Here is a 12,756-nt window from a genome sequence, read left to right as displayed (position 1 = left end):
GGTTAATGAGTCGAGTGACTGAGTTTATTGAAGAAGTGTCCAGCCGCCCCAGATCTCTTAACACCTTCTGCCTGTGATTGAGAAACAGATCCTAAAAGTCAGGAAATTGTTTTTTCAATTCAGAATCACAATTTCAGAGACTGACTGGACCATTTCATTCCCCTCAGTAGAGGAACAACTCGTATAGGGCCTCTACAAAAGATACCACTAATTTCCTATCGGGATCTCTCTCTTACCCGTGGTTTGTCCCTCTCTCCCACCACAGGTTACCTCCCCTTGGCCTCTCATTCTGACTTCCCAGTTCTAACCCTCTCTCTGGTCCTAGTTTTCCCACCCCCATGACTACTCTCCCTTCAACAGAACTAGACTACTTCCTGCTGCCTTAACTTTACTAACGTTGCTTCCTCAATTTCTCTAACCCTTTGTTAGCGCTGTCTCCTCCACCTGTGTCTCTTTCGGCAGCTGGGGTGGGGAGGGGGAGGGAGGAGAAGCTTTTTTCCGGAAGACCTTAGTATACTGCTGCACCTTCTTGGAAACCTACAGACCTTGCTTATAACCGTAGCATGAAATAACAGAAAGAAAGGTGGTGGCGGCAGAGAATCCAAGTTCCAATTTTCGATCTACCACTTACTGGTTAGCTTCTTGAGTCTGTTTTTTCATCTGTAAGAGCCATATCGTAACTATCCATTCTCATGGAGCTGTTATGAGGCTTAAGTGAAGAAGACGTACATGAAACGTTGCTCTCCATCTCTCTACATTATGCAACCTGGTATTATTCACTGCGTTCTGGTTACCGAACCCCTCTGGATCGTAAATGAAGGTCAGGGAACCTGAGTTACAACCTTTCTATCCCCCGCGGCCCCTTAAACACTTGTTATGCATACAGGAAGCGCTCAGTAAATGCGTGTGGCTCGCGATCGCTGCAAACCTAGGGCGGGAGCCCGGGCGACTGGACAGGGAGGTGTGTGAGGTCGGGGGCGGGGCAGCCCCAAACCGAGATTCGGCCTCCAGCTGCACTTCGGCTGCGGAGGGCTCCGGTTTCCTCTCGAGTAAAAGTGGGTGGTAACGCACCGCTCACCCTCCCGCAGTCAGTCCATCTCTCCACCCGACACACACCCCTCCGGGGCTCGGATCTTGACAAGCCTTCCATTTTACTTGTCCTCGACAATACTCCTCCCAACCTACCTCCCTCTCCTTCCTCCACCCCCAGCCAACTGTCACCCGGACCGCCGGCCCACCCACCCCACCATCCTGGGCCCCACCGGGCAAAGGGCCGCCGGCAGTCCCCAGGCCCGGCCCCGAGGGGCCCGCTCCAGGACGGTACTCACGCCCGCGGCGGCCACGGTGACGGCGGACTGCTCAGCGGCGCCGGCCGAGCGAAGCCGCCTCCGGCCGATCTGCTCCAGGCTTAGGAACTCGCTAGACAGGTCCAGAGAGTCCGTGGCCGAGGCGGCGGGGTGGCTGTGCAGCTCTAGGCTGCTGCGGAGGACCACCATCTTCTCTCCTTCCTCGCCCGGGCGTCCTCGGCGGGAGACGGACCCGGCAGCGAGAGACGAACCCGATGCCAGGCGACAGCCGCTCAGGCTCTTCCGCGCTCCGAATTCTGGCGCCACAAGCTCCGCGCCGACGGCCGCAGCGCGCGCGCCCGGAATCCCTCCGCCGCCTGTCCCTCCCACGTCGCCACCCTATCACGGCGGGCTCGAAACTTCCCTCCCATCTGTAGAGCAAAGGACGTTGGGCCGAACTTGAGGAGAATCCACACCGACAGGGTAGAGGACCCGAGCGGACAGTGACGTGAGACCACTCTCTCCTTTTTCTTAGATAGTGCCGGCTCGCAGAGCTCGGCGGAGGGAGACGGCAGGTAGTGGCGCGCGTCCCGTTTGGAATTTTGGCGCTTGGACGCCGTAGGGGGAAGGGAGGCTCCCGGCCGCTGTGATTGGCTGGCGGGGCCTGGCGGCTCCTCCCCGCCGCTCCCGACACCTGCCTTCGGCTTCCCGCCACGCGGGATTCAAATGCGAATTGCAGAGTCCTTAACTGGACTGGGAGAAAGCGCTTGGCTTTTGACAGGTCTTGACTTTGATTCTTAAGAGCTTAACCCAAACAAGTTAAGAAAAAGAGAGGTAAAAGAGAGCGGGCAGAGTATTATAGTTAAAGCGCAGGTTCTGTACCCAGCGCCAGCAGATCCCGCGATCTTGAGCAAATGATTCACCTCGCCGGGTCTTAATTTCCTAATCTGTGTATTAACTCTAATTACAATACCTGAGGTTCTAAGATTTTATTATACCTTAGAACCGTGTCTGCACATAAATGTTTGCCAACATTACAGAATTACAGAAGATGAATTCTCTAAAAAATTAAAACAGTTAACGTGACTACTTTGAAAGAGATAGCAACATGCTGAATGATCAGAATGTGAGAGGAGCCCTACTGAAACAAAAGCTATTTATTGATTTGGATAACTACATTTCCTTAATTCGACATGATTGAGCATCAGTTATGTGCCAGGCAGTATTCTAAGCACTGGGGATGCAGCTGTGAACAAAGAGAGCAAAAATGCCCTCAGGGAACTTAAATTCTGGTAAAAGGAGAAAGACAACAAACTAAATGATACGTTTGTTAAAAGGTAGTAAGTGTTAACAGAGAAATATAGAGTAGGGAAGGTGAAGGGAAGCGTGCAGTTTTAAACGGCGATTAGGGAAGGTCTCACGAAGTGTAAACAAAGACCTAAAGGAGGTTAGGTATATCTGGGAGAAGAGAGATGCAAGCAGAGGGAAGGAGAGGACAGTGGGCCGACGAGATCAAAGAGGAAAAAGCTGCTAGGAGCCGATCCTGCAAGGCCTCAGCTTTCAGGCTTTTGCTTTTTATTATGAGATGAAAAGACATCACAGGGTTTTGAACAGAGGAGTGACTTATTCTGACTTTTTGAAAGAATCCATCTGGCTGCTGCATGGAGAATGTAATATTGGGGACAAACTTATGCTTAAAAAAATTGTTGTTAATCTGAAATTCAACTTTAACTGGTTGTCCTGTATTTTTATTTGCTAAATCTGGCAACTCTAGTTAGGAGGCCACTACAATTATCCAGGCAAGCAATGACGTGACACAGACCAGTATGAGAGCTGTGGAGGTAATGAGAAATGGTCAAATACTAGGTATTTTTGGAAGAAAGAGCACATAAATTTGCTAATTAATTGGATTTAGGCATGAGGGAAAGAGAAGAGTCAAAGATGACTCCAATATTTGGTTGCTTGTTTGTTTGCTCGAGCTAATGGCAAGATGGAGCTGTACCTAACTTAGAGAAGGCTCTGGCTAAAGCAAGTTTGGAGAGAATATCAGAAATTCCTTTCCATGCACATTTAAGATACAGAAATTACTATATATTCAGCACTTAAAATTTGGCCTTTTAAGAGTTTTAAAAAATTATATTTACCACAGCATTATTTATAATGTCAAAAAGCTGAAAACAACTTGAATGTCCCTCAGTGGGACCTTAAGAAGAATAGTCATTAAAAATTATGATGCAACTCTGTGTTAATTTAATTATATAGAAAGTTGTGCACAGTGCATTGTAACTTGTTAAGAATGTACAAAGAAATAGATACCATACAGTTACATCTTTGTTTAAAAAAAGTATATGTGTATACTTGCATTGGAAAAACCCCCAAAGAAACTACAACAAAATGTTAATGGTTAATTTCTGGATGGTAATAGTACGGTTGTTGTGTAGTTTCTCTGTACTTTTCTCAAGTTTTCTGATTTTTTTTTGCATTGAATATGTATTACTTTTACAATAGGGAAAAGAAAGCTTTAAGATGATTGTTTAGGGGGATGGTAGTGGTGGGATGAATTGGGAGATTGGGACTGACATATATGCACCAATATGTATAAAATTGATAAATAATAAGAACCTGCTATATAAAAAAATAAAATAAAATTCAAATATATATATAAAAAGATTGTTTACCCAATATAAATGAAAGCAGAAAGAACAATATTTAAAGTAGCATAGTGGGCTTCCCTGGTGGTGCAGTGGTTGAGAGTCCGCCTGCCGATGCAGGGGACATGGGTTCGTGCCCCAGTCCGGGAAGATCCCACATGCCGCGGAGCAGCTGGGCCCGTGAGCCATGGCCACTGAGCCTGCGCATCCGGAGCCTGTGCTCTGCAAAGGGAGAGGCTACAACAGTGAGAGGCCCGCGTACTGCAAAAAAAATAAAAATAAAATAAAGTAACATAGTCTACCATTATGGTATGTCCACTTTTCTTTATGCATATTATACATCGATAAACATTTATGGAAAGAACTTCCACCCAAAAGGCATATACATTTGTGATTTTGTTATATATTACCAAATTGACCTCCACAGAAGTTATAGCTGTCATTTTAGTTTTTAGGCTTTTTTTTTTTTTTAGGGTGTTAGAAATATAATATCTTTTTTTTAAACATCTTTATTGGAGTATAATTGCTGTACAATGGTGTGTTAGTTTCTGCTTTATAACAAAGTGAATCAGTTACACATATACATATGTTTCCATATAGTTTTTTTTAAATAAGCAAAGAAATAGAAATTTCAGAACACCAAGAGATGGAGCCATTCAAACGGTTTTCTTTGTTCCTTTACTCTCTCTCCAACAACATTAAGAATTACCATACTTGCTTCAGCCTTCAGTTGATGTAGTGGGTTGATCTGTGTACCCCAACAGGATACATCCAAGTCCTAAACTCTGGCGTCTGTAAACATGACCTAATTTGAAATAGGGCCTTTGCAGATGTAATTAGGATCTTGAAATGATATCATCCTGGATATACGGTGGACCCTAAATCCAAGTCTGGTGTCATAAGAGAAAGGAGAGGAAGATCTGACACACAGACTCACAGAGAAGAAGGTCATGTGAAGATGGAGGCAGAAATTGGAGTGATGCATCTGTAAGCCAAGGACCACCAAGGATTGCCAGCAACCACTAGAAGCTCGGAGAGAAGTATGGAACATTCTCCCTCAGAACCTCCAGAAGGAACCAGCCCTGCTGACACCTTGATTTCAGGCTTCTGGCCTCCTGAACTGTGAGAGAATAAATTTCTGTGTGCGTGTGTGCGTGTGTGTGTGTGTGTGTGTGTGTGTGCATGCACGCGCACGCATGCGTGTGTGGCGGGGGGGGAGGTTTAAGCCACCCAATTTGTGGTAATTTGTTACAGCAGCCTTAGGAACTTATAGAATTGGTCTGGAATTGGTCTTTGGCAGGTCATTTCTTTCTTTTGCTGAAGTCTTAGCTATTGTCGACAGGAATGTCTTGATGTAGGAAAAGAGGGGCAGTAGAAACTGAAGTTCTTTCCTGTACTCCCTGACTTCCTAAAGAGGGTCAAGTGTTCTTACCTCACATGTGACAGAAAAGAGGCCTGAAGTAAGAGCTAATCATAATTCATTACCTCATTTGAGATGAGGTCATAGGTGGGTCCCTTTCTGTTTATTAACAAAAATGGAAAGTAAACATCAGTTTGAACAGGGATTTCTTTCAAGAATGTGGTATATCTGACCTTACTTAAATTTGATAGCTAATCTCATTGATTTCACATGAAAGAGGAGAAAATCATTAATCCCATGGAGGTGGGGGTCATAGTTGACATTTTTCATTTTTTAGCTACTCCAAATTTAAACAGACACCTCTCCTACCTGAGAGATTTTCTCTTTGAGTGGGTTTGGTTTAGGCAGGGCCCACCTCCTTCAGTGGAAATCCAACAGGGACGGATACTTCATTTCCCTGTTAATCTGGCAACTAGGGCTCAGGCATGTTACCTCATCGCAATCAGTAGGTTGCTCCCACCTGAGACATGCATTACGTCTTGAAGAAGTGACCCAAAGATGCAGGGGCAGAGATTATTCTTGGTGGCAGCAGCAGAGGGTACAGAGGCAGGGGCATTTAATGGTGGCATTCTCACCAGCTGATTTTTGGATTGTTGGAGCATTTTATCAGTGTGACCTGGCTGTGCTTCCTCCCCTCCAAGTCCTACCCAGCCTCCCTCATCCCCATTCTTCTAGTAAATTTGACTTCCTGTTTAAGTTAGCCAGAGATGGTTTCTGTTTTTGTTTTTTTTTGTGTGGTACACGGGCCTCTCACTGCTGTGGCCTCTCCCTTTGCGGAGCACAGGCTCCGGACGGGCAGGCTCAGCGGCCACGGTTCACGGGCCTAGCCGCTCCGCGGCATGTGGGATCTTCCCAGACCGGGGCACGAACCCATGTCCCCTGCATCAGCAGGCGGACTCTCAACCACTGCGCCACCAGGGAAGCCCTGTTTCTGTTGTTTACAGTCAAGAACTCTATCTGGTATAGAGGCTTCAGGTTAGAAAAGGGAATTGTACCAGTGGTTTCCTTTTTTGTTTATTTTGTTTTGGTAGCATGCGGGATCTAAGTTCCCTGACGAGGGATCAAACATGTGCCCCTGGCAGTTTAGGTGTGGAATCTTAACCACTGGACCAGAGGTCCCTTACCAGTGGTTTCCTATAATGGACACTGCCATGTCAGACAGATACCCCTATCAGATTTGGAGGATGGAGGACCAGAAGAGGGGGTATGTTGGCACAGGAAGTGAGCCAAGAAGACACATCACAATTTTATGATGTGGTTTTCACTTTCCCTCTTTTTCAGCCTCCCCTGAATATACTTCAATTTCTCAATTTTCCCATGTAAGGTGTGGTACACAGCCCTCAGTCTAATACCGCAGGCATGGGCCCTGGGACTATTGCCTCCCTCCCACTGCATTCTAAGTAAGATTAGTAATAATAGTATTGCGCTCCAACCCAGCCCAACTCCCCACCCTCAATGATGAGGTGCTTCCCCCCCCCCCCCCGCCCCAGAGCTCACATAGCACATTGCTGCCTTAGCATTTACTGCTTTATGTTGAAGTTATCCCTTTAACACGGGAAAGTAGTAATCAGATAAGTGCAAAATAAAAAAATAACAATGGGAATGCCAGGTTTTTTGCCTATATTTTTGTTTTTTAATAACAATGTGATATTGAGGTATACGCTTGTTTCTTAAAAGCAGTACAGCAACATGTATCAAGAGAACTGGAAAATATTTAAAACCTTTGGCCCAGGAATTCCACTTCTAGGACTCCCTCCAAACATAAATAATTAGAGGCATGGACCAAGATTTATGTACAAAGATGTTGACTGCAGCTTTATTTATAATAGTAGGATCTGAAAACAAACTAAATGTACAACAGTAGGGGAAAAGTTAAGTAAGCAATAGTCTATCCATGTAGCTTTTTATACTGATGTTGATAAACCTGATTTTTTAGAAATGTTTTATTAAAAAATTTGTTATTAGAAAGTAACCCATGTGAAAAATTCAAGCAGTACAGAAATGTAAAAAATAAAGGTACAAGTCACTCTGTGTGATTGCCATGAGGAAAAAGAAGTTTTCTCTTTCCGCTAGGGTTGTCAAGCCTGGAAAGTACGAAATGGGGCTGCCAGCAGCCATCCTCCCACAGCAAGAAGTGAAGTGACCTCAGAATGAAGCCAAGCACTGAGAAGCAGACAGAGAGGGGAGCAAGAATGCCTGGGGAAGTGAGTTCTGCTTCTGGTCCCTTGAGACCCTGGTTTCTGCAGCTCATCCTTTAACTGTGAGGGCCACTTCAGTGTCCTTCCTGTTCAATGGGCTAGTAAACAGCCTCTCTTCCCTTGACTTTTAACTGATTGAGTCATGACAAGTATAACTGGGACAGCTGCTTTGTGGGAATCAAATTATACTGTTTATGCTATAATCCTATTCTAACGATCAAATAATTCTTCCAGCAGCATGAAATGAGGTCCATTTGGCATGAAGTGGGCTTGGCAAACCAGTAGAGGCCTCTAAATAATCACCTTTTTTTCATGGTCACAAATCATCCTGGGACTAGACATCAAGTTCATCAGGGTATACTGTCTGGAATATATGTATTTTTCCTTTTATGAAACTGAAGACAGCAACTATTCATATTTAGTCTTATGTTATCTCTTCCAACATATTTTCTCAAAGATCCTTAAGAAAGGCTTTGGGGTCATAATCTAAAGCACTATCAGTATGCTAGAATGTAACTCATTTGAGTCTAAAGATTTTTAACCCATTTAAGGCAACTTGGTGATTTCTACCACCGCACCTATCTTGGCTTTTAATTTCTTCTTACTGCTATTTTCTTTGTTCTTTACAGTTTGAGGATCATTTTCTTTGATAGAAAATGCAAGCAAAATAGACAGACATTGGGTATTTCTGTGTTCTTTCAGTTGTCTGATTATTATCGTATCATGTGGTCTCAAGCAGTGGGAATATCTTTTTCTTCTAGCTCTTGATATTGAGCATAAAATACCCACTCCCCCAATAAAAAATAAAAGCCCTTTTTGCTATTAAACCTGACTGTATTGTGTCCTATAGACTTCCTGAATCTCCCTTTGACATCCATGGCCCTTTTTAATATTTTCCTTTGTTATGTGTTCCTCCTCCAAACCCCTGCCCTTTAACATCCTGATTTCACTGGGTGTTGGCTTGTGTGAGTACATCTCTTATTTCTTCCACAGCCAGATCACTGGGATTTGTAGGTCAGAATCTGGGTCTATGCACCTCCTACTCCTCTGAAACCATATCCTTTTTTATAGCCTTTACCATGAAATTGTATGTATTTTAAAAATATGATCTATTTTTTTCCAATTTAAAGGGAAAGCACATTATGGCAGAGACTGCTGGCTCTCTCAATATTCATTCCCTCCTTCTGCTTGACATACTCAGATGTTAGCTGGGCTGCCCAAAATAAACCCTACATTTCCTGATCTCCCTTGCACCTGGGTGTGACCTTGTGGCTATCTTATAGGCAGTGGAATGTGAGCAGAAGTGATGTGTACAACTTGTGGATTTTGTTCTTAAACCTTCCGCTCCTGCTTTTTCCTGATTTTGCTGGCCAGCATGCAATTATAGCAGATATGGTGGTGAGCATTCTTGAAATATGTGGACCAGGGCAACACCCTAGATATGGCTTTCCATCCAAATCTCAGGAGCCTGGGTAACAGACACTGTGGAGACACTACATCAGCTCTGGAATGTAAATGTTCAGGGTGTTATATGAGAAATGCATTTGTATCTCATTTAAACCACTACACTTTTGAGTTTCTTTGTGACAGTAACCTCACCTGTATCCTAATAAAACAAAGTCATTAATTCAACAAGGATTTATCCCAGTCACAGTGCTTATACTCTGTTCACAGAGAAATCTAATGATAATAATAACTGCAAAACTCTGTAGTTGTTTACTACATAGGGTACTTCTGTTGTGCCAGGTACTATGCTTTTTGCACAGATTAGTTTATTTAATGCTCGCTACAGCATCATTAGGTAGACACTCGACTTTTATTACTCTCATTTTACAAAGAAACTGACACACAGAAAGGTTGGTGACTTGTCCAAGGTCATACAGGATAGTAAGTAGCTGAGAAAGGATTTGAGCTAGAGTCTCTGACTCTGGAGCTATTATTTTGTCTCACCAAGACAAGACTGTGTCATGGAACTGCTCATGGCAGAGGTAGAGTCAGGTTGGGTTACTTAAGATGATAATAGTATTGAAGACATATGACTAAAAAGTCATGACAAAACAGAAAAAAAAAAAAAGCTGTGCAAAAACGAAAGGCAGCAATGAACTTGCCCTGGGAAAAGCTGCAAGTAAGAAAAGTGAAAGAGCACACATTAGATAGAAGATATGTATACCTTTTGCAAAGTTTTAGTGTGTCTGAGGAGTAGTAAGACACTCAGTGACAGAAGTATATGGTATATTGGAGATAATGGAGTGAAATTATACCATAAATTGTAGTTGCTAACATTTTTTTTTTAATTAAAAGAAACCTATTTATTTGACTGTGCCGGGTCTTAGTTGCAGCAGGCGGGCTCCTTAGTTGTGGCATGAGAACTCTTAGTTGAAGCATGCATGTGGGATCTAGTTCCCTGACCAGGGATCGAACCTGGGCCCCCTGCATTGGGAACGCGGAGTCTTAACCACTGCGCCACCAGGGAAGTCCCAGCTAACATTTATTATTATGTGTCAGCACATATTCTAACTGCTTTATATACATAAATTTAGTCAACCCTCATAACAACCCTATGAGGTAGGTGTTATTATCATTAACTTCATTTTAGATGAAGAAATTGAGGCATAGAGAGGTGAAGTAACTTTGCCCAAGGCCACACAAATAGTAAGTAGTAGAACCTACCTAGTTTGGCTTCAAAGTCCTGCAGTAGTCTGGGTCCAATAAGAAGAAACCACATGGTATGTTAAACAAGCGAATTTGAATGTCAAGAATTAACTATGATAAAAGTGAACTGTAAGATAAAAGGAAACTATATGGTAACTAGGGCTGAGTGAGAGTATGCAAGGACAAATTTGAGAGGGGTCTGGATCTCGTTGGAGAAAGCAAGGGTTGGCTACCAGACAGAAGAGAAGTTTGCTGGTTTAGCCAGGCTGCAGGCAGTCTGGAGTTGCTAGGCAGACGGCAGAGAAGCGGGTGGAGGCGAGCAATCACCAACTGGCCCTGTGGGGAGCCACGGGAATCTGGGAGCCAGCAGGGACAGAAGGCCTTCAAGAGGCCTGGGGGGAATACTGGGGTGGGGGGCGGAAGGACTGCTCAGTGTGTGACCCTGACCCCCAAAAGTCTTGCTGAAGGACAATGGGCAGGTGGTTGCCTGCAGGCCTCGCAGGGCTCTGGTTTCTGTGTCAAGAGGGCTGCATACAGGTTATTGCCAGGCTGAAGCTGCAAGGCTGCAGAAGGACCGAGTTTGGGTCTGTGGCTGGAGCGGACCCCACTGGATGTTTTCATGACCACACTCCTATCTCTGGTCCGGTCTCTCCTAACCACACGCCTAACTCTGGTCAGGTCCCAGAAACTGCAGGAAGCTTCTTCCTCCAGCGAACTTAACTGAGAAGGCTTAACATCGTGCTCACTTTAAAGAAGAAATGCTTAAAGGAATTCCGTTTTTTATCACAGAGCCTATGTTGAAGTATGTATTTGGACCTGAGAGGCAATACACTGATAACTGACACAATGACTTATGTTCAAAGTCTTTAGGACTTTGGGCTTTACAATTCATGAGACTGAGAGAATCTAAAAACCAATAAAATAAACTAACAATTTAAGTTTTGATAATGGGAAATACCCTGATCAGCTATATATGTCACTTGCAAATTTAAACATTCAGAAGGATATAAATCTAAAGTGCAAGTCCTCCATACCACTCATTAACCAGAGATAAACACTTTTTTAAAAAAAGTTTTTTCTTATTGGCTGGGTTGGGTCTTCATCGCAGCACACGTGTTTTCTCTAGTTGTGGTGCGCGGGCTTCTCACTGCAGTGGCTTCTCTTGCTGCAAAGCGCGGGATCTAGGCGCGCTCATGGGCTCTAGAGCGCAGGCTCAGGAATTGTGGCGCACGCAGCGATAAACACTTGCAACAATCTGTCTTTCCTGCCAGCAAATAAACAAATATATGATTAACACAAAAAGGATATCATAAGGACCCTCTCAAAACTGTTCTTACTATGTTAAAAAAATCAACATACCTTTCTGAGCCAATATATTTGGAATTAACCCCCCTCATCATCCTCTCCGCTACCCCCCCCACCAGACTCAAACTAAACCTTTGTTTTTCACACAGAGGTCCTCTTACTTCACTTGCACACGTGGAGTCTTCCGAGTCTCATCTGCCACAGCCGGCAACAGGTTACAGGGTCTCGGACTCCTCGGAGACTCATGAAGCACCGTTCACCAACTCCAAGCCCTCCCCTGACTCGTGTCTCAAGCGGCCAGCCGGTGACCCCCTTTTCCCCCACGCTGACTGCAACCCAGCTGTTCCCAAAACCTCCAGCAAGCCTGGCGCCGCAGCCCCTCTAGGACCACGTGCCGCCCCGCCCCTGGCCCCACCCCTCCCCTGGCCCCACCCCTCCCCTGGCCCCACCCCTCCCCTGGCCCCACCCCTCCCCGCCCCTGGCCCCACCCAACTGGGGGGTCTCGCCCACCAGGAGCCACGCAGTCCTGCTCGCCCTGGGCTCCGCCCACTGTGAACTCAGGCCGCTCACCCAACCCCGGATCCGCCTACGTCGCCCTGGCTCCACCTTCACGGGACCAGCACTGCGTGCCTCGAGCTCCGCCCACCTCGTCCCAAGCTTCGCACGCCGGGAGTTTGCGTCGCTCGCCCCGCCCAGGCTCCGCCCAACAGGACATGCCCCACCAACCCAGGGCAGCTCTCGTCCGCCCACTGACCACCCCGCCCCCCCTCCCGCCCCGACTCCACCCTTCCGGAATCTGCAACGCGCGTCTCAAACTTCTTGCGCGGGGATCCTTCGCGCCCGCTCGCCCAGGCTCCGCCTACCCTGCCCCAGGCCCCACCACCCGGGGACGCCACCAGCGGCCTCGAGCTCCGCCCACTCCGCCCCGCGAACCCACGTTGCGCGTAGTGCGCCGACGCCTTCGCTGAAGCCCGCCCGCGGGGCTCTTCCAGTCGGTTCGCCTCAGGCCTGTGCCGAGGCCCGCCATGGAAGGGGACGTCTCCGCCGCCGCAGCCGCCCACTACCAGCCGGCCAGCCCCCCGCGGGACGCCTGTGTCTACAACAGCTGCTACTGGTGAGGGGGAGCGGGGTCGGCTCCCGGCATCTCCCTGGCCCGCTCGGCCGCGGCGTCGCAGCCGAGCCCCGCCGTCGCAACCGAGCCCCGCCGTCGCAGCCGAGCCCCGCCGTCGCAGCCGAGCCCCGCC

At 46.5% G+C, this 12,756-nt stretch overlaps 2 protein-coding genes across 5 annotated transcripts in view; one reads left to right on the top strand and one right to left on the bottom strand.

Annotated features, from left to right (window-relative positions):
* The window catches only part of ATAD2 (ATPase family AAA domain containing 2), a 71,357-nt gene extending 69,821 nt beyond the window's left edge, over positions 1-1,536 (bottom strand). Inside the window, exon 1 of the mRNA XM_029223012.1 lies at positions 1,329-1,536. Coding sequence (XP_029078845.1) covers positions 1,329-1,496 — 168 coding nt within the window. The 5' untranslated portion in view covers positions 1,497-1,536. The remainder of the gene's footprint in view (positions 1-1,328) is intronic.
* A 10,769-nt stretch (positions 1,537-12,305) lies between these two features.
* Positions 12,306-12,756, top strand: part of WDYHV1 (WDYHV motif containing 1) — a 227,869-nt gene continuing 227,418 nt past the window's right edge. For all 4 annotated transcript variants that reach the window (XM_029222563.1, XM_029222567.1, XM_029222566.1 and 1 more), the window contains exon 1: positions 12,306-12,626. In XM_029222563.1, the coding sequence (XP_029078396.1) occupies positions 12,538-12,626 (89 nt within the window). In that variant the 5' untranslated portion in view covers positions 12,306-12,537. The remainder of the gene's footprint in view (positions 12,627-12,756) is intronic.

Source organism: Monodon monoceros, unplaced genomic scaffold (assembly GCF_005190385.1).
Source record: "Monodon monoceros isolate NGI ecotype Baffin Bay Population unplaced genomic scaffold, NGI_Narwhal_1 Super_Scaffold_14, whole genome shotgun sequence".
NCBI lineage: Eukaryota > Metazoa > Chordata > Mammalia > Artiodactyla > Monodontidae > Monodon > Monodon monoceros.
This window is presented reverse-complemented; position numbering and strand designations above follow the sequence as displayed.